The sequence below is a fragment of the Pseudorasbora parva genome, chromosome 4 (assembly GCF_024679245.1).
Source record: "Pseudorasbora parva isolate DD20220531a chromosome 4, ASM2467924v1, whole genome shotgun sequence".
Taxonomy (NCBI): domain Eukaryota; kingdom Metazoa; phylum Chordata; class Actinopteri; order Cypriniformes; family Gobionidae; genus Pseudorasbora; species Pseudorasbora parva.
In genome coordinates this window covers 8,337,447-8,364,388 of record NC_090175.1, presented here as the reverse complement: position 1 = coordinate 8,364,388, position 26,942 = coordinate 8,337,447, and the positions used below count along the sequence as shown (strand labels likewise).

Genomic DNA, 26,942 nt, shown 5'->3' with positions numbered 1-26,942 from the left:
AGAGTCACACAGCTTTTTCTGCTGGACACAGGAAGAAGAGGGGGAAAACAGGAAGAGCAGAAGTCCTTTTCTGAGAAGAGAGTGAGAGAGGATGGAGGGAAGGACCAGGACGGAGGAGAGCTCAGCATCAATCTCTTCACTGCGCCTGAGGAGAGAGAGAGAGAGAGACGTACATCACTGTCAGATCACCGGACACACACACACACACGCACGATAGAGTACAATCATATACTCAATAATTATTTCACTTACAATTGTTTATTCCTGTGATGTGATCTGTGAAAAACCCATCACACGGTGAAATTTTATCTTTTGCAGTTTTTGATACCTTATGAAAGCTGGGGTCAAGTCATTTTCAAATATATTTGTATTTATTTCATGGCTTGTCTGAAACAGAAGTTATGGTTTTCTGAAGTCGGCTGATCGCTATGATGTTTAGGGACCCAATTGAGGAAAACAGGTTTAAATATCTAACCCTGTCCCCGCAGGCAGGAAAATGCACAAACCTCAATGACTAATTCAAGAGATCTTTGAAATATAGACCTAAGATTGGTCTCGTTTTAAAGAGGACAGTTGGCAGATTATTGTAGAAGTCAAATTATGAAAGTAACATAAACATAAAAAAAATAGATTGTAAAAGTTTAAGTTCATGAAAAAAAAAATTTTTTTATAATATGCATTTTACCAAACATGCTTTACTCTTGTTTAGCTTTTTTTGCTGTGGGCCGAAAATTGGGCCGATTTCAAAACAAAGCTTCGAACCGTAATGAATCAGTGAATCGATTCATGATTTGGATCGCCAAAGTCATGTGATTTCAGCAGTTTGACACGATCCGAATCATGAATCGATTCACTGATTCATTCCGGTTCGAAGCTTTGTTTTGAAATCGGCCCATCACTATACATGTCGTTATTAAGGGTTTATATTCTGGTGTCTTCATAAAGTGATTGTAGAGGCGCTGTAGTGAGATGGGCTTTGTAACGACGTCTTTAGTGCCTTTATGGGTCTTGAGAGAGGAAATGACATTGGTGTCAATGAAGGCCTTTCTGAGCCATCGGATTTCAACACTAATATCTTCATCTGTGTGTGACGGGAGTCGAACGACATTAGGGAAAGTAATGACTGAATGTTCATTTTTGAGTAAACTAACCCTTTAATAATAAAAACGTAGTTTATGAGACGGTCTTCCTACGTTTGTCCATATATTAGGGAGTGGAAATGGCTGACAAGTCAGTAAGTGCTCCTCTGCCGCCATCTACTGGTTATATCTTAAGTAGGGGTGGGCGATATCTCGATATTTAAAATATATCGAGATATTTTTTCAACTCGATATGGATTTGGACATATCGTATATATCGATATATTGTTTATATTTAAGTCTGATTCCGCCACTTTGCTTGTTTGCCTTCCCTGTGCTGTGCTCGCGGAGCCTCGTGCGCCTCCCGCCTCTTGCTTTAGTTCCCCCTCCCCTCGCGTGTCGTCTCATTGAACACGGCTGCTTCCACAACCAGGTGAGGATTAGTTATCATGCTGACAAGCGCGCGCGTTGTTCGGGACTCAGTTTAGAGACCATGTTTTACTTCTAACACAACTGCTTGCTAAAATTCATAAAGAAATATTAATGTTCATCATAGTTCAAATCGCACGTTTCACCCACAGTCAGGTGATTGACACTACTGGTGCGAGACGCGGTCGCAATCATGCCAGTTTATGATTTGTGTCTAACTGATCGCATAGTTTTCGGTTAAAATGTCAAAATGATCGCAAATCATTTGAAAACATTTATAAAGTATTGCAATATCATTACTATTATTATTTTGTCAGCTTTATCACGGGATTATGGTGAATAGGTCTATTCATGTTTTAACCAAGAGGGAAAACCGCGACATCCCGGGTGTCCTGAGACACATTGCTCTTCTGTCAGTTGTACTGTATCATATTATCATATAGCCTACCTTCTGACATTCATATTTCTTTCTGTAACTGGAAAAGAAGTGAAATTCAGCTCATGTGTAGCCTGCATGATGAGTTTGAATTTTGTCAAACTCATGACAAACATCACTGTTTGAACTTTGATACAAAATCAGTTTATTTATATCTCAGTCATGCCCCCATCTTTCTGCAAAATGCTTACTGTTTACTTTAAGTGTAAAAAAGGGAGTCTTTGATTCATCTTTTGAAAGCATGAAATAAATGAAAAGAAGGAAATATTTATTTTCTTTTACAGTTAAATTATTATTATTATTTATGTAATCAGGGAGTTTTTTTTAATGTTGCAAAAGCAATTTGTTTCTACATGAACTGACTACCTCTTTGCACTTAAATAATAAAAAAAAAGAATTTGTGGTATTTGGCATATTTGTTTTTGCTGTAGTTTTTAGGGGGTTATTTTTCCTGTAAAGATATCGAGATATATATCGTATATCGAGATATAGCAAAATATAGAGATATATTTTTTGCTCCATATCGCCCAGCCCTAATCTTAAGTGCTTGAATTTAACTCGAAAGGTTGTACGAACCCTTCCTTCTATGAATCGTTCATTCGTGGCACAATGTTTCTCCTGGTTGTCATGAAAAAGCTTCTTGATCTGATATCTGAGGTTTATTCGAGACAGTTCCTCTAGTTCTGCAGTGAATCCAAACGCTCTCACTGGACCTCCCAGTGCGGTGTAGTAACAGCGTCACGTGAAGAGCTTGCGTGTAAACCTTCTCTGCGCTCACACAGCGCTGACTAGAACGACACGGCTCAAATAAGTAGCGCGGTTTGGCTTTCGTTTAACATTCGGCCGCAGTCTGGAGCTCTGTGGATGGATGTGCTTTTTGACGGGAAGCGCCAAAGGATATTTTAACAACTCAGATTGTGTCTGGCTAAAAGAAAGTCATTCTAGGGTGGCTTGAGGACAAGTAAATCATGGGATGATTTCATTTTTGGGTGAACTATGCTATTAGCATGAATTTTAATAAGATCTACTTGCCAACGATGGCAGTTTAGAGTAAAACCAGATGAGAGACGGTACCTGCTGGCCCTGCGGTGTTGCTCCGGGCTGTCCGGGGGCCTGTCCCGTCTGTCCGTAATAAGCAGCCTGCTGTCTGTAGTACTCGGCCCACGCGGCGCTGTAGTCCGTCTGTCCCGCCGCTGCGGCTCCTGCGGCCGGAGCTCCTCCTGCAGCGGGTGCAGCGCCTCCTCCTGCTGCGGCTGGGACACACACACACACAATCAAAAACACTGAGCCAGAGAGATGCACAACTGATTGGCTCTTAAAGCCCTGAATAACTAGGATGGGCTTATATTATATTATTATATTATTATATAGGTCTACAACCATTTACTACGTTCAAACATGTCAAGCCAAGCATAAGAATACGAATATACAATGGGCCATTTGACTATCCGTTAAACCACTACACATTCAGCAGCACTTTTCTTAACCGCTTTTGATCCTTAACGTGTTCACAACGCAAAGTTGATTCTGCACTATTTTGATCTAGCTATATATGGGACGCCAATTAACTGGTTAACCAACAAGAATTAACGGTTTGCTGCATTCTTCAAAATACACTACTACCTCTTTTGAGAGGAAAAAGAAATCACATGTCAGTCGCATTTGATTGCATTCAGAAATGCCAGTATATAATGGGAAGTGTTATAATGTACTACAAACATTATAAACACTAGCCCTACAAACACCACTATAGGCCATATTAGATCCCCTCACTCCACAACAAATCCTTTAAATTTAGCAGTATTCACAGCATAAGAGTAAAAAAAAAATATATACAAGTATGCTATAACTATAAAACCAAAATGAAATCATTTATTGAGAAAAGGAAAGTAACCAGCGTTAGGCTCACATAGCCTAAATCTCATTCAAATGCAGATTTTTCCATATTCACGATGTATTTGGAAGCTAAAGCATTACTTATTATAGGCTTTGTGCTTAACTTTAACTTTCGTCCCAATATTGATAGGGGGAAAAAATCCTCCTCTTCTCATGAGCGAAAAACGTGCTTGGAAACGCCACAGCGGAGGCGGCGCTTACTCAATGGCACGAATTGTAGCCGCCTACTGACTACTCAAACTGAGCGGTGTAACCTTATTTACGTTATGTGGACTATTTTAGGGTTACGATGTCCCAGGCTGCGATGTCAAATTTGCAATGCATGAGGAAAAATGTCATACTGCTAATAAGAGTAAGATATTGTTCAAAATTGCTAAGTGTTTACTCGCATTGTGCTTTTGTAAAATAAAGAAAACAAGACGCGCTGCCTCTCATCCGGGTTTCCCTTCCGTGAACTTGTTTGAGGAGCCACGCCTCAAAAATGAACCAAACTCAGAGGCAGTCGAAGTTTCTCTCTTTTTTGTTTATCTGTTGATTATTTACGTCAAATTTATTTAGCGCATTTATTCCTTTTATATAGGCCTATAGACTGATTTTATGAAGAAAAATCTTATTTAACAATTTTCCTTAAATCATCCTGGCGACCCATTTAAGTATCACGACCCAGGGTTTGAAAACCACTAGGCTAGCGTCACGTCCATCAAATGCATTTCTTAGAGATTTACTAAATCTTTCAATGACAATTGAAGCACGTACCCATCTTTTTGTAGTACTCCTCCCAGGCCTTGGTGTAGTCGGGCTGGGCGGTGCCTGGAGCGGCTTGACTCTGGTCAGTGGGCGCGGCGGCGGCTGGCTGGGCCGCTGGCGTCTGTCCCGGCATAGCGCCTCCTCCAGGCTGCTGGTAGTACTGCGCGTAATACGCCGCCCACGCAGCGTTAGGATCGGCTGCTGCTTTACCTGAATGAGAGAAAGGTCAGCTTATACTTCAGATAATCCAACAAAAGCAACGTCAGGAAAACAAATCTTACCAACCTCAAACATATGAACGCGAGTGCATCTATTTAAAAATAAATCTGTATTATAAATGTTAATTTGTTGAACTGCTTTGATTATTATTAAATGAGTGCAGTATTTACTGTGATTTAACATATGTGATGAATAGATCTGTAAGGCGTTTATCAGTGAAAGCATCAGTACAGAAGGACTCACTGGGGTCGTGCGGCTGCCACTGCTGGTATGCGTTTCCCCAGCCCTGAGGATACTGACCTCCAGGAGGACCACCGCTGGAGAAACAGAGACAACAGCCTTCAAAACGGGCACACACAACCTGATAAATTAAACATTAACCCTTTCCCTGAAGTAGTGTTGTCAAAAGTACCGACCATGATACCAAATCGGTGCTGAAATGTTAAAAATGTGATGCTTTGAGCGCTGTTGAGCTGTAATCGTAAACACCTCTGACTGGCCCTTGTGCTCACGCGCTCATCAAATAGGTCTGTGATTGGCTACAACGATCAGCGCTTCACAAACATCTCGTAAAAACACTGACGCTTCATGGAGCGCTTGCACAGATACACACAGAGCGTTTAAATGCAGGCGTCCATAAGCCTACCGGTCCCCTGGTCCACGCCTGCTTGTGCTTTCAAACACTTCCGTGTTCATTCAAACGCTCCTGTCTGTTGATCATTGTAGCCAATCACAGGCACATCTGATGAGCACAATGGCCAATCAGAGGTGTTTACGATTACAGCGCCCGAAGCATCACATTAACATTTCAGCACCGATTTGGCAGTCGGTACTTTCGACAACGTTCCCCTGAAGCTGATGTGCCATTGAGGCAGTACTGACTGTTGCGGTCCCCCAGGGGGTCCGGGCTGGTACGGATTTGGGTTGTAGGGGCCCATGGGTCCAGCGGGGCCTGGCCCACCCGGTCCGGGGCCAACAGGGCACAGGGGACCCTATGAAGAGAAGCAAACCACTGAAAAACAGCCAACACCAGTCAAGCTAAAAGCACAAAGGCGGTTGTTATAAGGGCTGTGATATTGAAGAAAAATGCGATATGCAATACCTTATTGCAATTAATGTGTAAAATCTATTTAAAAAAAAAAATATTTAAAAACCGAGAATGATATCATGCGTTTCACATTCTTTCTGGCAAAATAAAGCATCGCTACAACTTCTGAAAGTGACCAGCGGTGCTTCAGCAAAAATGAAGGTCACAAATCTGACAATATGAGCTTAACATCAATGTAAACATACCAAAAATATAATGCAGACACGAAACTGAACTGGAGGAACCACTTGCTTTCAGTGAGGCGGCTTGTGCGCACGTTTCGGGGTGTGTGTGTGTCAGACAGCGCAAGAACGCAAGTTGTGTTTAATAACTTTTTAACATCAAGCAAGTCACATCAGTAACAGTCATGTGCTCAGTCTATCCTCTGCTATATGCGTCACAGCTTCACACTGTTGAAGCAGCCTATTAAAATCATTCAGATATTGCTGCTGTTGCGATATGCATATTGCGATCCCAAGTGAAAAAGACGTACTATTAAATGTATTAAAAATGCACTCTAGTATATTTTTATTGTACTAAAAACACACTCAAGTGCATTTGTAATACATTTAATAGTCTGTATTTTTCACCTGGGCGGTATTTCGATATATTGCGCAGCCCTAGCTGTCCCCATACCTCGATCTTGTCTTCGATCAGCTGTTTGGCGTGGTCGATCTGCTGAGGCGAGCCCCGGATGGTGAAGAGTTTGAAGTTGGGGTCTCCGTTGGGCGGCGGCTGGCGTGAAATCTCCACGAAGGCGCCGGTCTGCTGGTTTATCGCCTTTACGTTCTCACCGCCTCGGCCAATCACGAGGCCGCATTTGTGGGCGGGGATTGAAAAGGTCATCTCTCCGCCAGGAGGGCCCCAGTTGCCTGGACCACGCCCTCTGCCCCGCCCACCCGGGGGCATACCTGTGCCAGGGGGACCGGGCGGACCCTGAGACAGAACGAAGATGTAATGAAGATGTGCAAATAGATAAATAACTTATATAGTGATGGGTCGATTTCAAAACAAAGCTTTGAACCATTATGATTCGATTCACTGATTCATTGCGGTTCGAATCTTTGTTTTGAAATCAGCCTATCACTATATAAGTCGTTATTTTGTTTTTTTGGGGGGCACAAAAAAATACTCGTGTCTTCATAAAGTGATTGTAGAGGCGCTGTAGTGAGATGGGCTTTGTAACGACGTCTTTAGTGCCTTTATGGGTCTTGAGGAAATGACATTGGTGAAGATTAACTAGGGCAGGGATTTTCAAACTTTATGATGCCAAGGACCCCTAAATATGATGACCCTATTATGAGGGACCCCTTCCTAAATTCCATCTACTCTGTACGTTTTTATTTATGGAAAAAAAAAAAAACATTTACACTGTTAGATAAATAGTAAGCAAGTGTGACATTACAAATAAAACATTGTTTCCAAACTTAAATTGGCTATACTTAATGTTGGATGTATAAAGCTGAAGAATATTTTCAATAAAAAAAATTATATAAGCAACTTTCCCAATAAATGTATGCAAGTAGCTTACGTACTGCATCAATACTGCCTTACAGCCCCAGTGAGTGAGATAAAGGGGACTATAGTGAGAAAAACTCACCAGAAAGATGCAAAGCAAACATACAGTTCTGGAAAGTATTTATATGGCAAGAAAGACACATTTAGAAATGAAACCGTTCGAATGTTCGGTAGTTTTGACTAGACTAGTCTTGCCTAGTTTGAAAACCCCTTAACTAGGGCATGATGAAAACACGCACACAACAAAATGTGGACGAACACATCAAAAGTAGGGCTGTACACTTAAAGGGCAATATAGACTTGTGCGCGAATATTAAAGTGCAAAAAGACTTATAAATCTATTATATATATATTAGGGCCGGGACTTTAACACGTTAATTAAGATTAATTAATTACGAGACTTAAACGCATTAAGATTAATTACGCAAAGAAAAAAAAAATTAACCACTTATTTTTGCACCGCGGTTTTTCGACGGACCGATTATACTGGAACACCAGCTAGCGCTCACGAGTCACGACAACAACAAACCATAGTGAACATGAATGAAGAAGCTGATGAGACCGCTTTGCTTGGCCCCGTGGATGGGAAATTTTGTTTTAAAAAACGAAAGGATTGAAGCGTCGACAAGAGCACGGTTGTGTGCAAGCGATACAACAAGGAATTTGGGTATCACCGCAGCACATCGAGCCTCAAATGTCACAAATATGCTTTTGCTAAACTTAATGGCAAACACTGGTCTGCTGGACTGAAATAAAGAAACAATATTTTGTTGATTAAGCTTATGTATTCAGTCATTATTCAGTGGTATACTAAAAATACATGTGAAAAATTACTTCTCATTGTTCTCAGGTCAAATATTTATATGCAATTAATTTCTATTAATTAATTACAAAGCCTCTAATTAGATTAATTTTTTTAATAGAGTCCCGGCCCTTATATATATATTTTTTTTGGACTTCATCTCCAGAACTGCTCAAGAGTTTCTACATTTAATTTAGAAAAACTATCAGACAGAAAAAAAAAAAGTTTTCACAACAAACCGTCAAAATTATATTTTGCTTTAACAAAGAAATGACAAATGTCCTTATTGAACAGTAGAACGCACTTCTCAAAGTATTAATAATAAAGCTTTAAGGAATATCACTCTTTCATCCCATATTTAATAATCAGTAAACCTTTTTTGGCAATGATGGCCCAAAAATAAAAGGTATTGTAATTTTAATTTTAATACATTTAATTTGATTAACATGTCATGCCTTTATTTGATGGATTTGCATTAAAGCAGCACTAGGTAACTTTTCAACCTTCATAATATATTTTTTAAGACTCTTGTGATGATAAATCGACTTACAATAGGTTGAATGACACGTCTGCCATAGCCTGATGGGGTCTGTATCGTTTTTAATCGTACTTTTACTTCGGGTTTCGGGTAGTAACCCGAGAAAAAGAAAAGAACTACAAAATTCGACTGCTTTACGGCATATACGTCACTTCCACCAACACACACACTTCCTTACATTCAGACGTGCGAGCCCAACTTTGTTCGTCGGATAATATAGTCATGTCCGAAGCAGCACAGACAAATAAGAAAGAAAAGGTTTTGTTGGAGGAAAGCAATAAGAGGAAATGAAAAAATGATGGGATTAAAGGCAGGACGAGGATCAACATGTGACCAGCGTTTGCTCGTCGGCGTGAGCTGAAGGAGGCGCGCCCGACCGATGCTGTCCTGCTTGTTACGGTGATTACCGACCACTCAAACATTGAACTGAAGTATCATATAGATTCTGTAAAACGCTAACCAATAGACTACTATAATGACGCTGGCTTGTAAACGTGAGCATCGTGATTATTTGGCGTTTGAAAAAAATTATATTCATATGACATGCTGGAGCATATGCCACTGACTGTAACGTTACCTGGGATGAAGACATTTCACACGCGACGCCAGAAGAACTCGAACTCCTCCTGCAGTGTTCAGGGGAACTGCTGCACCGACCCGCGGGACGCTTTTATGAAGTTATTTGGCCGCACCGCACCACTGTATATATTTTTACAATCCGCCGCGCACCCGCGACCATTAAATAGACATACGGGGTCCGCGGGTTATGAGACGACCCGCGCATCACTAGTTCAGGGCTATCAGGGCTGTCATGTCAACAAATGCACGCGCGATGGCATCCCCTGTTGTAGGAGGACAGCTCTTACGACAGTATTTGAGGACATTATTTTTTCCAAACTGTAGGGGGACCCCGAGAGCAAAAGTAGCCAAGTGCGGCTTTAAATGAAATCCAAAAATATTAAAAGGAAGGTCACAGGGCCCTATTGTTAAACAATTTTTAAAAAAGGTTTAGGAATTAAATTAAATTACTTCGACTTCCTTTCGATTAACTTATTTAAACCTTAATCAAACCCAGAAAAAAATATATAAAAATGTAATTAGTTTAACAACTAATTAAAAGTTCAATTGCCTTAATTTAATAAGCTTTTTATTAATTTAATTAATCAAGATTGTCTGATTAATTAATTAAAATAGAACCATAAATAAATAAAAGTTTCCCTAAGGCCAAACCAATGGAAACCAATTTTCTTTTTTTAGTAATAGTACTGTTATCATTATTATTAAATGCTATCTATTATTATTATTATTATTGATATTACTATTGCCGTCAACAACTTACCACCGTATTTAGTATCATTGTTGTTACTGTTATTACTAATATTACTGTTGCCATCATCCCAAAATATCATCATTATTATACATGCCATTACTATTTAAATACTTCTATTATTTGTCATTTCTGCTTTTTTTATTGCGGTTACCATTACTGCCGTTTTATTGTTGTGTTCTGTGTTTACTCTGTTGTAAGTTTTGCACTCCTAAAAAAAGAAAAGTAAAGATAGAGAGTTGCCGACTGACCCCTCCTCCTTCCTCTCGTACTCTGATGCTCTGCAGAAGCTCGTTGATGATGCTGGCGGCGTGTTCGCAGCGGTCAGGAGGACCCATCACATGAGCGATCTTATCTGGACCGGTCCCGTCATCTACAGGGACGAGAGAAACCGTTAAACACCAACATTACAAAACATTGAGCGAGTCAAGAAGTGTCCGAACAAACCTGGCTTAAACTGTATCCTCACACCGGCATCGTTCTGAATCTTCTTGATCATCTCTCCGCTTCGGCCAATCACAACGCCCACAGAGTGACGCGGAACGGGCACCTGTCCAATCAGAACGAGACGCCGTCACTAGGGATGGGTACCGAAACCCGGTATGAAACGGGCCCCGGGACTACATTATGAACCGCCGCTGTGTCGATAAGCTCCGGCGTTACTATATTCCCTATATAGACGTTATCTTACAAACCGCTTCTATATGCAATAATATTAAACCATTTGTCTGATGCATATGCCATCCGATTCTTCGGAATGAAGTGCATTATAAATAACATCTATTATTATTAATATTATCTACAGCGCGCAGAACACCTTTAATCATACCCCTTTTCCACCGAGGACGGGCTGGTGTGGAGCCAGAGCCTAGTTTCAAATCGGCTTCGTCTTTTCACACCTAAAGCACCGGCTCTGAACCAGGAAAAACAGTTCTTAATTAAAGGGTTTTCACCATTTTGGCAACACTTTAGAATAATGGTCATTAGTTTACATGAACTAATAATGAACTGCACTTATAAAGCATTTATTTACCTTTGTTGAATGCATTATTAATCTTGTTAACATTAGTTCAAGCTACACTGTGTAACTTTTTTAGTTTATTCTTAGCTAAAATCACTTAGTTCCTTCAAAAATATATGTGCTCATTAATGTATATTTACTTCTTTAAAGTAATAAAGTATTCTCGTAAGTTTATAATATGCCATTGAAAACATATACGGGTGAGGGGTTCGAATGCCGGTCGCCATGTTGCTCCTCCATCTTGAAAGTACATTAGCCAAAGAGGGACATACCCGTAAATTCAAGCTTTGCCTTTCGCGTTTTAACACTCGATGGCAGCGTGTCGAATGTGAAGAGGGGGATTGCCGTGTTAATCTCGGACTAAATCGGCCACCGTAGGAGTTAAAATGAAATCAGAATTGAGAGGAACAGAAACTATTATTCACTGGATGGTCATAAACCTTTACACCGCTAGATGGGGGAAAATATCAAACAGTGGAGCTTTAAGGCACTCTGAACTAACATGAACAAACCACGAACAGCTGGATTTATATTAACTAACGCTAACAAAGATTAACTAATACAGTAACAAAAGTACTGCTCATAATTAGTAACTAATGTTAACTAATGACCATTATTCTAATGTTACCTTCATTTTGGGGTGAACTAACCCTTTAAATAGCACCAAAACATTGCTGGGCTATAAGCATCGCGACCAACAAGACGAACAAGCTTGAGATCCGCCATTTTTAAAATAATAACCTCTATAATCGCCAGCGAGCTGCACGAATGTGTTGGATTCGCTGTTTTGATGGAGACGTAGGATCATAAAGCTATGAGCATTAACAGTATCAGCATTCACCAGTGTTGATGTAAGGCTTGTTGGAGATCCTGTGCAGACCGATCGCCGTATGATATCAAAGTACAGCGAGAGCATATGACTCCTTATGCTTCTGAATCGCTCATCAGTATTTTGATATAATACGCTGATTGTCTGAGCATCACTGATGCATCTCGCACAAGCCTGGTGTGTTTGTATACGTCTCATCTCTGTATCTGTATCATCTCTAGCCCATGGAAAGCCAAACCGGTTCTTAAAGGATCATCAGTTGAACCAACTCAGAACTGGCACTGGCTCTGAACTAGCACCCGGTTCATTCTGGTGGAAAAGGGGTAAGAGTGACGATGGAGAGAACCTCACTTTAGGTCTGTGATATTAATCCGATTTAGGCTTTAGGGAATTATAAAAAGATGCTATTCGAGGTGAAACTATTAAAGACTAGCAGCATCTCATCTAGCGCACCTTCCTTCCCTTCACAGCACGTCATTTCTATCTAAAAATGAAACTAAAACCTTCCCTCGTTTGATAAAAATAGCTATTAAAAGCCCAATAATAACTTTGGGCTTCGTGTGCAGGTCTAAAGCGCTCAAATGCACACAAACTGTTTGGGAATCTCTAAACTGGTTATTTTGACACATCTTAAAAGGTGTATTAGATCTGCACTCGGCCTAATACACTGACGATTGCGCATTTAATGTGAATCAAACAACAAAAGGCACACAGAAAAATCACAGCTCTTGAATGAATAACTTTAGCTTCAATAAGCATTAATCCATCTATGGCAAACTATGCAGAGATATTTAACATTTGATTACTTTATTAGATTTCTTTTGTAGGCCATATCACTTACCTGAACTGTGTGTTGATTTTCCTGAAATTAAAGCACTGATTATTGCATTTGTATGCATTTTATTGTATACTTTTTGTTGACCATGTGTTCGTATCGTGTCCCATCTTATGCACATAAAACACAAATTCCTGCACTTCTGCATTTACAAACTGATTTTATCCTTCTCGTTAAAACATTGCGGTCTCTTTTGCTATAGATCCTAATTAATATTGCTTTATATTTTGAAATGTAATTATTTTTCCACCCCAATATAAAAAAAAATAAAGTAGAGAGATAAGCATAATATCATAAGCATAATAGATAAGAAATACCGATCAATAAGCAGTATCAATAAGAGTAGAAATCCTGTTAAACCTTAACAATTCCCATCCCTAGTTGTCCCACTGCAGCTTGTCTGGCATCTAAATGCGTGTAATTTAAACAGCTGAATCAAACACACACCTCCATTCCTCCTCCACCACCGCCTCCACCCATCCGAGAGCCGTACTCGTTTCTGTCGAAGCCAGGATTATCCCGCTCTCGCAGAATCTCCTGCACCATTTCACGCGCTTGCTAGAGAGAAACAGACGACAGAGACAAAGCATGAGCGTCGAAATCAAACGGGGGACAGATGAAGAGACCCAACAGGAGGAGGAGAGAGGCGGAGAAAGCGCCACACCTGGACTTTGTAAGGATCTCCAATAATGCGCAGTGGTTTGTCCATGTTCGGCCCCTGAGACGCGTCCTGAATCAAGATCATCTTCACACCAGCTCGCTCCTGAAACACACACACACACACGGGTTAACACTAGTAGGGGAGGTGATGCATTTACAGCAATAGAGTCCAAAAACAGAAAGCTGTAAAAAACACTTATATGGCCCTCTTTAATATGAAAAATTGCTTGCATAAATGTACAATGACACTAGCAATGGGAAAAAGATGTGCGGCATTTTCAGCTCATATGCTCAAGAGAACAAAAATCGCCACTTCCTAAAAAACTGGCACTAAATATTAGTAATAAAAATGGACGTTTCTGCAATCAGTGAAGAAACTGCGGCTCTTTTTCCTCCATCATAAATGAGATGCATCTCAGATGAACCACAATAAACGCTGTCATGTTCTCTCGCGTTCAGATGCAGGTGTTTGTGAACGATCACGAGACGCTTCTGGAGGGAATTAAACCAATCATTCTGATGAACAACATTTGAGATGCTGCGATGCCATTGGTCCACTGGTTAGTCCAATTACAGCCGCTGCTGTTGCACATTGAGGGATTTAAGGAAATGCGTTTCTGTATAATTTATGTACATAACCGAAATGTATCCCCCTCAATTGACAGCAAAACTTTACCGCATCCCAAAATGCACAAAAATAGGCGGATGGTGGCGTAGATACTGTAAAGTTACAGTTAATACGCTTGGTGTTGGTAAGATGCGTTTTAATGCTTTTGAAGTCTTAACCTCAACTTATTTTATCATCAAAACACAGTATGTGAATATATAGTAAAGTGTAATTTAATCATGTGACTGATGTAAATGAATCATGAGGAATATTTATGATTATCAGTGTTCAAAACAGTCGTGCCGTTTAATATTTCTGTGGAAATATGTTAAGAGCATATATTAAATAAATCATCATATAAAGTGACCGTTCCTCTTCAGAAGATTTGGATTAAAACTCTTGATTGATACGGATTTATCTCTTTATAAAGATTTAGAAGCGCCAGAATTTTGGGGACAGAAATCTCTCAGGTTTTATAACTTCTTATGGATTTGGAGCGACATGAGCGAGCATGACGTCTGAATTCATTTACAGGTGAACTAACCCTTCAAATAAAGCGACTACCGCCAAACTAAAGCGTGTGTGTACAGACACACGAGCTCAAGCTCTACCTGCAGCTGTTTAATGGTCTCTCCTCCTTTGCCGATAATGAGTCCGGCTTTGCCTGCCGGAATGATCATTTCCTGCATGTTGCCGCCCCCATTGGTCGACTCATGGAAGGAGGGCGGAGTTCCGCGCCCCCGAGAGACGATGTCATCCAATAGCATCTTGGCCTTCCTGCATGAAGAGGTGAAGAGGTCAAAACAACACCAAACACATTGACACGGCGGTTAAAGGGATAGTTCCCCCAAAACTGTAAATGTGATGTTTATCTGCTGACCCCCAGTGCATCCAACATATAGGTGTGTTTGTTTCTTTAGATTTTTAACTCTAAATCTGGCCATCATATTATCTTGTGAATGGGAAACAATTCTTGGCAAAAAAAACATGCACAAAGAGCCCTGTGGCTCATGACCACACACTGATATCTTAGACACAAAACGATCAGTTTGTGAGAGAAATCGAGCCGTATTTATATCATTGTTTACCTCAAACACAACACTATATCCAACAGCCTTCACTTCCGGTAAGGTCAATATACCCGCTCTGGCTCGTATATTCAGAGCGCGTGTTTTTGACCTTACCGAAAGTGAAGGCTGCTGGATATAGCGTTGTATTTGAGGTAAACAATGATATAAATACGGCTCGATTTCTCACACAAACTGATCATTTTGTGTCTTAAGATATCAGTGTGTCGTCATGAGCCGCATGTTGTTTAAGTGTGTTTTTTTGCTCTCATAGAGTTGTAACCCATTCACATCATTATATGACCTACACACAGCAACGGTTGAGTTAAAAATCTTCATTTGTGTTCTCCTGAAGAAACAAACACACCTACATGTTGGATGCCCTGAAGGGTGAACTATCCCTTTAAAGAAAAAGTGAATGAGCTCAAACGTACTGGATGGCTTCAGGGCCTCCGGTCAGAGACACGCTCCTCTCCGGAAGACCACCGCTGTCTAAAAGACAAAACACCAACAGGCTCCGTCATGCCTCGTACATTCACACAACAGATATCAGGAAAAACAAGGAAAGGAGAGAAGAAGTGAGCAGAGGTAGAACAGGTGTGTCCGCTTGACTCCTTTGAACCCGTGTTTGACTCGCCTGGAGCAATCTGAACTTTACAGCCAGACTCCTGCTGGATCTTATTGATCTGCTCTCCACCGCGACCAATGACTACAAACAGACACACACATCGTTTACTGACCGCAGTGAAGGAAAGAAAATATAAAAATCATAAAATTAAAAGAACATACTAAAAACATTCAGACCTCAAATACACATGTTTAACAATATAACAATTGCAAATAAATATACTAAGGGTGCTCCGATCGTTATCGCCCGATAATAGCTTCGTGTAGTTTGATCTGCAGACGCAATAAAGGCGGATTTTAGTGCATTTCTTTTGCCAAAACTCTGTGTCCAAATCAGCTAGATCAGTGATTATTGTAAAATACCGTTGTGTTTGATAAAGGTATTAAAACTGCTGCGGCTCTGTGTGTGTGCGCGCTCTGAGACGGAGCGAGACATGGACAAGCAAAGTGAACTTTAAGCTTCAGGTTCGCATCAAAGCGATAAAAAACATACAGAAATATGCATCCGCTCGATTAAACACTGCCGGTTATGCCTAAAGTGAACATTTAGGAAATAAGTTACATGAGTAACAGTATATTGGATCCGTGCATTCAGTCTTAAAGTGACAGAAGCCCAAAAACCTGCTGCCGTCGGTCTCATTAATGTTAATCAAAAAACAAGAGACTAGGAGAAATCACCCACTGCTCTTTAGTAGCATTATTCTATATTTGATAAACAGTGAAGACAAAGCAGTGGTTTTACATTGGGTTACTTTGTTGATACGCACTGTTTGTTTGTTTTTTTACTTATTTTAAAGAAAGGTTATACCTAAGCTAAGTTGTTCATCATCTTTGAGAGGGAATGTTTCTTGCCAGTTTTATGTTTCTTACAAAAATGGTAAAATCATGATACTCTCAACTCTTACATGTTTCTACTTAAAATACAGTTTTGAAGAATAGTAGGCTATTTATGTCAGTGATCGGCCCCAAAAACCCTGATCAGAGCACCCTTAATATATCAAGAAACACATTTTTAGTATCACAGTATAAGTACGATTATAAATAAAACTATGTTGTATATAATAATGACTCCATATTCTATATAATCTCTTCACTCTTCAACTATGACAGTATAATAAACACTGCAGATGCATATATAGGGGTTGTACAATGACACCGAAACACTGGCCAATATATTGTTGGAGGTCTCACTCCTATATATATGCGCAGCCAATCCTCACGGAGGAATGTCCCAATCTACTTGAATTCATCCCTGCATAAAATATTGCCATCCATACAACATAATGGGAGACAAATCTTGCCGGCTCATCTGTGAGCAGGGCAGCAAGTCTGGCTGAACACTCAGATATGGACTGGGTGAAGCATGGGGTGGATCAGTGACATCTGGGCTGCGATATCATGGCATCTCTTACGGTGCATGACAGATGTCCCTGCGGAGGACTACAGAACCATTCTGGAGGACCATGTGCCTCTAATGTTAACCACCATAACCTGAACAGGGGCAGAGCTAAGGGGTTTGGCCACCATTGCCCAAAGCTTGACCACTTTAGATGTAGAAGCATCCATTTATGACCACGATAAACGGGAGACTTTTCAGACGTGCACCTCAACTTCATCTCAAGTCAAACGAGTACAGTAAAAGGCACCTGCCGATGGAGCTTCAGCCGATCAGCGCTGAACAGTAGATACACACGAGATTGTGTTATAACAGGATTAAATATGGAGATTAACGCAGCATCAAAACTGTGCATGCATTCATTATAAGCGTGGCATTTAAGAACATCTCAAAGGCATGCAAAAATATAGCCTACTGCTATGAGATCACAATATAAGGCACAAACTGATGCATTTAATGTAAAATGTCTAATTTAAATGTAAAATATGTGCGTGCTGTGCATTTTCACTAGCAAATAGGCACAGTTTGGGTGTTATTTGGTAACCGTACAATGCAAACTACAAATTAACAATGACATTTAAATGCATAGATTAACTGGCTTTACATCTGGACGCGTGTTGCCGGCTTCTGCCCGTGCCAGTGACTTAAGCCCCTTTCACACTGCACGTCGGAGCCGCAATATTCCCGGAACATTGCCGGGTCGCCTTCTGTGTGAAAGCAACCACATCCCGGGATTGATTACCGAATTCGACCCGGGTCGGGGGCCTAGTAATATTGTGGTATACGACCCGGGACGAGCGCTGTGTGAACAAAAGCCGAAACTAATGCCGCAACGTGTACGTAGTTATCGTGCGACTCCTAGAGCTTGTTTTTTCAATAACACAACCCTGCAGTGCCAGAAGAGCTAGTCGGTGTTTTAAACACAGAGAGTGTTCGTATACAAAAGAAACTAAAATTAAACAAGCGGAAATGTGCGCAAACTGGACACAAATCGAGACCACGGACCTCCTTACTATCCGCGCTGAAGCGGAGATCGCTCGCCATTATACGTCACATCAGGATGTCACGTGTCAATTCGACCCGGGACCGTTACGGGTTGTGTGTGAAAGCGCACATATTACGGTATTTCGCTGGCAGTGAGAATGGACCAAATCTAGCGGCCCGGGAACAAATGCCGGGTCGCATTATCCGTGCATTTGCCGGAATCGCAGTGTGAAAGGGGCTTAACTGGCACATGAGGATTCAAAAGGTATAAAACTTCTGCAATGAATATGTTTTTGACAACTACAAAAAAAATGGTGAGATAAACATCCAATGTTTACTTTTTCAGTTGCAAGTTTTTGAAACTGAATTGTAGAAGAGTTCATTGGTTATGTGAAATTCAAATGAGGGTTGACTAAACTTTCTTAACTATGTAGTCATCTGCATTTCTTATTCATGAGGATAAAAATGCAGAACAAGCTTTTGGGGGTTTAAGAACCACAGCCAAACTGACGGAGCAAAGATAATGCTTCCTGCAGCTGCGGTGCGAGCTTTCCCATTAACAGCCCAGGTGAGGAAAACAAAAATGGCCAAAATCACTCAGCACTACTTCATCTAATCAATACTACCCTACATATCAGGTAGAAATTATATTTAACCGTCACTGACAATTATTTTAGTAATGGAGTAAATATATTTTCTCAAATTACTTAAATGCATGTACAACAAGTCAATATTTGGTTATTAAATAATCAAAACAACTAATCAATGGTTTCACAGAACAACTGTTAAAATGGATAATACATAAACATCGTAAAATGTACATTACGTGTTATAACAGACTCCTGAATGTTACACAAGGGTTTGCTCTGCTGTAAAAAGACATTACATTCAAATGTTTACTTAATCTTTAATAATTAGCCACTTGATGATAGACATGCTAGATGTTATGATTTCTAAATGTGGACGCGAACATGCAAACTCAGAGGGTTTAAACTCTTATTTTGAACTTTTAGTCACGATCAACAGTTCGCATATTTCAGTAGATATTGATGTATTCTCGTGTGCTGGCGTAGGTTTATAATTGATTTACATTAGAAATCTGATGAAACGGCAGACAGCGTGTTCCCAGATGAGCGTTATAAGCAACACAAACTCACAGCGTAAGCAGAGATGGAGATTGAGACGCTTGAGTGTGGAAATGATAACTAATTTACTGTAAACAGGGCCACGCGTAACCTACACGCACGTAAAATAAAGCACATTTACAATATTAAACTCACAGGGCACACAATTGAATCGCAGCCATTGTGAGTTAATGGCACTATGCCAGGGCTATTCAAATCTTACCCTGGAGGGCCAATGCACTGCAGAGTTTAGCTCCAACCCTGATCAAACACACCCACCTGTGATTTTCTAACGATCCTGGAGACATTGATTAGCATGTTCAGGTGTGCTTGATTAAGGTTGGAGCTAAACTCTGCACTGCATTGGCCCTCCAGGGTAAGATTTGAATAACCCTGCACTATGCTATAGTATGGTTTTTAAATGGTTTTGGGGCAGTATTGGCCCAAAGGTTAGAGAGCCAGAGATGTAAATCGGAGGTTGCGGGTTCGAGTCTCAGCTCTGGCAGGAATAACCAGCGTCTCACCTTCACCCTTAATACCAAGGCGAGACCCTTGAGCAAGGCACCGAACCCCCAACTGCTCTGGGTGTTAGAGGGGTGCGTGTGTGTATAAGTTAAACACAAGCATAAATTCCAAGTATGGGGTCCCCATACTAAGCCACACTCTTCACTCACACTCAAATGGTTAATATAGTGCGCGGTCTTCTGTGCAATGCACCACTTCCTGTATGTCGCCGTTTACTCAAGGGACCATGACAGCCATAATTGTATTGAGTTGTGTTGTGCAGTCCAGGGGCCGTATTCACAAAACATTTTAAGGCTAAAATTAACTCCTAAATTGCCAATTTAGGAGAACCTCTTAAAAACGTGTCAGTCCTAATTTTAGGACTCCTTCATTTATGCTCTAAGAGTATTTCACAAAACATTTTAGCATTAAAACTAGCTCCTAAATCAATGAAACGCTAGGAGTAGTCAAGAGGACTGCGATGTCACTAAGACCAAATCACGAACAATCCTAACGACTGTTGCTGCAAAGACACTACACAACATTGAGGAAATACTGATAATGTATCTTTAATAATAAAAGATATATAATGTTGGATTATCTGTGGCAGTTGTTTCTACGAGCTCACACTTACAAATGATTGAATAAAGTATATAAACAATAAGCGTATTGTGGAAAAGTGTGGCAGAGGGATGCAGAAAACTGTGGAGGTGACTAACGTTAGTCGAGTCGTGTGTGTGTGTGTATTTATATATATAAAACACCTCTCACACGGATTAGATAGACAGTTTGAACATGCACCTCACAAACTTTGTTTATAAAACAATTTTTGCTTGAATTCTGCAATCTCTCGAGATGAAGACATGTAAGAGGCTGACAATTAGCTGAACATACCCTAGTTTAATTACTGACACTTGGCCTACTTTTTAAAATCTTTCTATGAATTTGGCAACATTATTTTAAACAGGTTATTTGAATATAGCAACATCAACTATTTCTATAATTAAATGACTGCCAGAGACTCCTCCCCTATCAGCCAATCACTGTGAGAGACTCCTCCCCTATCAGCCAATCACTGTGGTCATATTAGCAAGTGATGACATCACCCATAGCAACGAGGTCAACATCGCATTTTCAAACCGAAGCCATCAAACTGACATCATCTGAGAGGGGCCGCCGCTTCCAGACCAGAAGTCACTGTTCAGATTTTGATTAAAGATTACCACAGCAAACTTTTGTCCTGTGTATTAACTTTCACCGGATTAATTGTTCACCCTAATGTGTGCTAAAGTAAACAGGGTCAGTTGATTTCATGAGGACTTGAAGACTTCTCTCTATTACTTAGTAAAAGTGGCTCAGCTGCTTTGTGAATAGATTTAGAGAAAACTCGTAACTAAGAACTTTTACAGGCATTAGGAGAACTCAGTGGCAAGATAAATGTTTTGTGAATACGGCCCCAGTACTTTAAGGGCGCTTTCACACTAGCACATTTGGTGCGCACCCGGGTTCGATTGACGTCAGCGTTCGGTTCGTTTGGATGATGTGAAAGCGGTCTTCCAAACTCGGGTGTGCATCCGTAAACCGTACCAGAGTCCGCTTAAAGAGGTGATCTGGGGTTCGGTTCATGTGAACTCCGGTACAGTTTGCTGCTGATGTGAACGCAATCATACTAAATCACAGAAGCTAACCGCTATTAATGACATACGAGTTGATAAAGTGTGTGTTTCACTCATTTACCTGACATACTGCAAGCAGAGAGATCTCATTTCTGCTCGTCTTCTGCGTTCTTCAGAGCATTTGCAGTGCATTCGCAGCAGATAGACGCAAGTGCCATAACATACTGAAGCTTTGGTAACAAAACCAACGGTTCAAAAATGAAAATATAAACGTGAGGTGAGCAACGCAATGTATTTCGCCGCCTTCACGCGCACCGTCGTTAATAAGCAACCGGGTAAACAGCTGCTGCCGGGTAAACACAGTCCAGCAGGGGCAGGGGGAGCAATCGAGCTTGTGTAAAGCACCCTAAAATCACACTATTGTTTATGTAGAAATAAAGATTTCTGTGCCACCCCAGAGTGGCCGCTGGCCTCCGCTATGAAATCATCCCAGCGCCGCTGACCCTGAAGGGGCATCAGCATAACTCACCCATACACACGGCTTAACTTGATGAACATGAACGAGCGGCCTAAACAGTCCCCAGATGTGAATGCTCGAGCCACTTTAGGGTGTTACGGAGGAGCGAGTCAGAAAACGCGTCCCTCTGCAGCATCACAGTGACCGGGCCACTGATCTAAAAAAGGAATGGCTCAACCCGTCCTCACCGAGATGAAGAGTATTGGCAGCAAAAGGACGCCCTACACCGCACTAATAGACTGTGGTCTAAACCAGGTGTTTCAGTTTCATTGTCCAACCCATGCATGTATATACACACCTACACATAATTTAACATGACCCTGACTGCGATTCAGCTAAGAGAGTCTAGTATTGACCAGTGCATGATGGGTAACAAACTTACTGAGTCCAACCATGCCGTCGGGGACTCTGTACTCTTCTGTGAGAGACGAGGGACGTACGCTACAGAAACACAAAGAACAAACAGTCATGAAAAGCACCAGCAGACAAACGCAGTACGTTCTCAGTAACTGAATAAAACCCTTTTAGAAAAGTTGAGCTATTTATGTGCTTAAAGGGATAGTTCACCAAAAATGAGAGTGTGATGTTAATCTGCTGGGCATCCAAAATATAGGTGTGTGTGTTTCTTCAGGAGAACACAAATGAAGATGTTTAACTCAACCGTTGCTCGTATAATGCATGTCAGTGAGGTTTATTTCTATGAGAATAAAACACACCGACATACGAATCCATATTAAACCCTGCGGCTCGTGACGACACATTGATGTCTTAAAGGCCCACTGAAATCAAAATTTAAGTTGTTTAGCTTTTAGTATGACTGTGTTAGCCTTAAAGTTATGAATAAGCTGGTATGCTCCAAAACTATGACACAATTTGCATTGAGGAGATATAAGCATTCCAATGTACAGTCTCTCACTTCTGTTAAAACGAATCTCAGATTTTGGTGACATCGCAGACTTCACTCTCGTCAAATCTTCTGTCCAATCAGAATGCTCTCTAGAATCTAAAGCCCGCCCCCTACGCTGCTGAAGCTGCGGCTGAAATCGGTCAGGTGGTAACACACATTTACTCATTTCTACATGGTGAAAGGCACATACCACACTATATATGTGATAGGAAACCATTCAGTGTAAATATGCTTTCATTTGAGGCGAATGAAGTCTGTTTTCACACACCCCAACGGCTCTGGGCTAAAGTTAGACTACAGACACGAGAGCGCAGCGCGGATCATGTGCGCGAGTCGGCGTAGACAACAAAACATATCGACCCATTTGAATTCTGCATTTCAAAAGCGATCTGGAGGAGATTATGATGGTAAACAGTGTTAGAGGAAACTGCTGGCTCTTGCGCTCTAGAAAGGTCCGCTCTTGCGCTCTAGTCAAACTGTATATTAACGAAACGCTATTGGCCGTTTCAAAAAAGGGGAGGAGCTGCTAACAGCTGGAGCCGTTTCAGGGGAAATTACGTCAACACATTGAATAATGCGGCGCGTTTCAAAGCACTTCAGCGGGCCTTAAAGACACGAAACGACCAGTTTCTGCGAGAAACACAACAGTATGTGTTTGTTTGGTTTTTTACCTCATATCAGACGAATCTCATCTAATATTCCCAACACCCTTACTTCCGTCAAAGAATGCGCAATCATTGATTTATTTTTACATAGATGCCTCATTCGACCGAGCCGCTCAGGTACTGGTGAGGTATCTATGTAAATATATCTATGATCACACCGACATTTTGACCTTCTTTGGCGGAAGTAACGGCGCTGAGAACACTAGATGAGATTCGTCTGATATGAGGTAAAATAATAAAAATACTGTTGTGATTCCTCGCAGAAACCGATTGGTCTTAAGACATCAATGTGTCGTCACGAGCCGCAGGGTTTAATATGGATTCGTATGTCTGTGTTTTATTCTCATAAAAATAAACCCCATTGACATGCATTATACGAGCAACGGTTGAGTTAAAAATCTTCATTTGTGTTCTCCTGAAGAAACACACACACCTACATGTTGGATGCACTGGGGGTCAGCAGATAAACATCACATTTTCATTTTGGGGTGAACTATCCCTTTAAATCAGGCACATTCGGTCAGACATCTTTAGCCTCAGCACATCAACTTTATAAGTGTCCCACCATCCGTTATGTATACAAGATGCCATGTTATGCTAAAAATAGTCCAACTTTTAAAAGAGCGCCTCAAGACCCCCTGAAAACATGTCTGATCGAGTTAGTGGAACGTGAAACCAGCCTAAATATACAGGTCTGAGTAGTTACAGCCGTCACAAAGGCTCTGCAATGAGTTAAGCTAGGGGTTGTAACGCTGTGATCCGAGCACACAGGAGCTCGGTCTTACCTCTGCTGGGAAAGGGCAGCCAGCTGGGCTCCGATAGCTGTGGATGAGACAGGGATAAAATCATTGCTCTAAAAATACACACGCATTTGCTTTGAGAGTGTGTAAAGACAGTAAAAGGAGCTCGTACACAAGGCTGCAGCGTTGTCCCTGTCAGACGCCATCTTCTTACACTCGGGTTGATCTGAGGGAAAACAAAAACAAAGTCACAAAAAGAGCTTGTGCGAGCGGGACGGATTGAGAGCGCGTCTCAGGGCCCTTCGTACCTCCGTCCTCCAGCGATCGCTTCTGTGCCGCGAAGGGGTAACTCTCAGCTCCGCCGTTATTGCTCATGGGGGGACCCGTAACGTCTCCGCCGATCTTTGCTGCGATCTGGAGAGCACAAGAACACAAGTTAGGACACCATTTACACATCAAAATCAGCATTCTCAAATTAAAACACCAACCAAGAGTACTACACATCATGTGGCTCTCTTAATAAACACTTTAGACATTGTTTTCCCATTATATTCTTTAAAAATGCATAGGAAACCAACGTTTAAATAAAATATGGTAAATAAATACAGCAAAAACACGTTAGGACACCATTTACACACAGTAGTCTCAAATTAACACAAACAAAAGTACACATCGTGTGGATTTTTTTAACAAACACTTTAGACATATTGGTTTCCCATTACATTCTTTAAAAAATTCATAGGGAATCAACGTTTAAATGTAACCTGGTAAATAAATACAGCAAAAACACAACTTATGACACTATTTACACGCAGTATTCTCAAATTAACACGCCAACCAAGAGCACGACACATCATGTGGCTTTCTTAATAAACACTTAAGACATTGTTTTCCCATTATATCCTTTAAAAATGCATAGGAAACCAAAGTTTAAATAAAACATGGTAAATAAACACAGCAAAGGCATATAAAACCATCTAAAAATTAGCCATACTATACTAACTCACTCATTTTGAGTGTGTAAAACTAGTTTTGGTATGATAGTAAATGCTACCATGCTAGGATATATATATTTCCAAAAATACCATGGTACAACCACTGTACGGGTCCAAAAACATGCTAATGCCATGTTGCCTTAAGCTAATATGATAATACGACGTTTAGACGATGTTTTGGACACTTACAACGGTAGTTGCTAAGACTATCGCGTACGCAAGTTACCATGATGGTACGCGAATAGGTTTAGTCATTCTGTCCCACGCTGTTTATCAAAATACCTTCGCGTTACCATGAGCTACTGTTACTGGATCGCGTTAATCGTTCGTAAAGGTTAACACGACCTCCTGGATATGTTTATCGCTCTGATTTATATGCGATCGCAGCTCATGCTAACGGATAATTGTCGCGCACGCCGGCTCATGTGCGCGCGGCCCTGCGCGCTGACCCACAATCGCGGCCCGCTCGCTCCCGCACTGCGGATCACTCACCTGTCGGGCGCGTTGTACCGCATCGGCGAACGCGTCTTTTTTGAGTCCACCGGCTCCTAGAGCCGCTCCGGGCCCGGGCGGAGGCACCGCGCTGTATTCAGACATGCTGTCCGTGCGGAGGGGTGAAGTGTGCGGGATACGGCGGGGAGGTCTAGGCCGGGCGGAGGTGCGCAGACGCGGGAAGACAAGCGAGACAAACGCATGGGCGGGACAAAAGGCCTGCAGGTTTGAAAGAGCTCTCCTATAGGCCTTCTAAGTGAGTGACTGTTGCGTCGGCCAATCAGAGAGCAGCTGGAGGCGGGTGTAGTGTGAGCATTGGATCGTTTTTCCAATGAGCGGCGTCGAAAAGAGACGTTTTACTGGAGGGCTGAACAAACGCGACGCACAGAGCTTGCTGCTGTGTGAGGGAGCCAATCAACAGCCCGGAGCTTATGACACGCACCAATGAGGTTGAAGGAAACGCTGATTGACAATGATTGACGTTTAGAGCAGCCTATAGGATCGTTTAACCTTGGTGGTTATGGTTTGCTGCTCGATGCATTTTTTCTTAGCATTTTATATGCGGTAGTGAAATGCCGTTTCCGTGTAGGAGAGATGAGGTGAGGTTATGATGATGATAAAGAGCGTAAATGAATACTCTGGTACAGTTTAATTTAAGATAATTTAATTTACATACATTCTCTTGCATGCATCAGGCTTTAGTTTCCTTTCAAAGAATAAATACACGGCAGAACAGTAAATAAAACATAATCACCATACAAGTTGTTGTTTACGTCGAAATAAAAACTCATCCGTGTCTGAATACACAATCACTGGAAATGAGGCCCAAACGAAATCTGCAAACGTTTCCATACCAACTTTTGGGGAAATTTTGAGGAATTAACATAAACATGAAGAAATATTTTTTTACTAGGTTTTGGAAGCAGAATTATTTAGGATATATTTTTTTTAACTAACCAGTTGCCTTGCGTTCGTGTCGCAGCTGAATAAGGGGGAGGGGCATTCTCATTCTAGAAAGCACGTGATTGGATACGCCTGTGAGTGCAGGATGATGTCATCAAAATCGATGGTCCGTTTTCCCTGGATAATGTAAACATGTACTGAAAGTCATGGTGACCAAACGTCCTGTTTAACCAGGACACGTCCTGCTTTTAAGTCCTGTCCTGGCCCTAATATAACAGTTTCCTTTCCATACAGAGGGGGGCATATTTTAAATGTATTGAAATTAATAAGGAATCTTTTGAGTAAACTTTGAGGATCATTTGAGTGTGTCATTGC

The 26,942-nt window shown here is 41.2% G+C and overlaps 1 protein-coding gene across 4 annotated transcripts; it reads right to left on the bottom strand.

Moving 5' to 3' along the window:
- On the bottom strand, positions 1-25,894 carry khsrp (KH-type splicing regulatory protein). 4 transcript variants are annotated; one of them, XM_067440745.1, is made up of 18 exons: positions 25,665-25,894; positions 24,486-24,591; positions 24,350-24,403; positions 24,223-24,259; positions 22,248-22,306; positions 15,735-15,806; positions 15,532-15,589; positions 14,642-14,807; positions 13,428-13,526; positions 13,211-13,321; positions 10,526-10,628; positions 10,330-10,451; positions 6,530-6,829; positions 5,689-5,798; positions 5,050-5,123; positions 4,597-4,797; positions 3,019-3,197; positions 1-145 (listed from the first exon to the last, which is right to left on the bottom strand). In XM_067440745.1, the coding sequence occupies exons 1-18, from the start codon at positions 25,767-25,769 to the stop codon at positions 137-139; spliced, it is 1,965 nt and encodes a 654-aa protein (XP_067296846.1). In that variant the 5' UTR covers positions 25,770-25,894; the 3' UTR covers positions 1-136. The 4 variants fall into 4 exon arrangements, with proteins under 4 accessions (XP_067296846.1, XP_067296843.1, XP_067296845.1 ...); XM_067440742.1 differs by lacking the exon at positions 15,735-15,806 and adding an exon at positions 12,770-12,790 and having other exon boundaries at positions 25,665-25,893; XM_067440744.1 differs by lacking the exons at positions 15,735-15,806; positions 25,665-25,894 and adding exons at positions 12,770-12,790; positions 25,362-25,568.
- Positions 25,895-26,942: the final 1,048 nt, after the last annotated feature.

Coding starts and splice junctions, on each gene's coding strand:
- khsrp (XM_067440745.1), bottom strand. CDS start 25,769: ATGTCTGAATACAGCGCGGTGCCTCCGCCCGGGCCCGGAGCGGCTCTA. Junction 14,808..15,531: donor GGAGGCCCTGAAGCCATCCA/GTACGTTTGAGC, acceptor CTCTTCATGCAG/GAAGGCCAAGATGCTATTGG. Junction 3,198..4,596: donor GGAGTACTACAAAAAGATGG/GTACGTGCTTCA, acceptor TGTGTGTCCCAG/CCGCAGCAGGAGGAGGCGCT.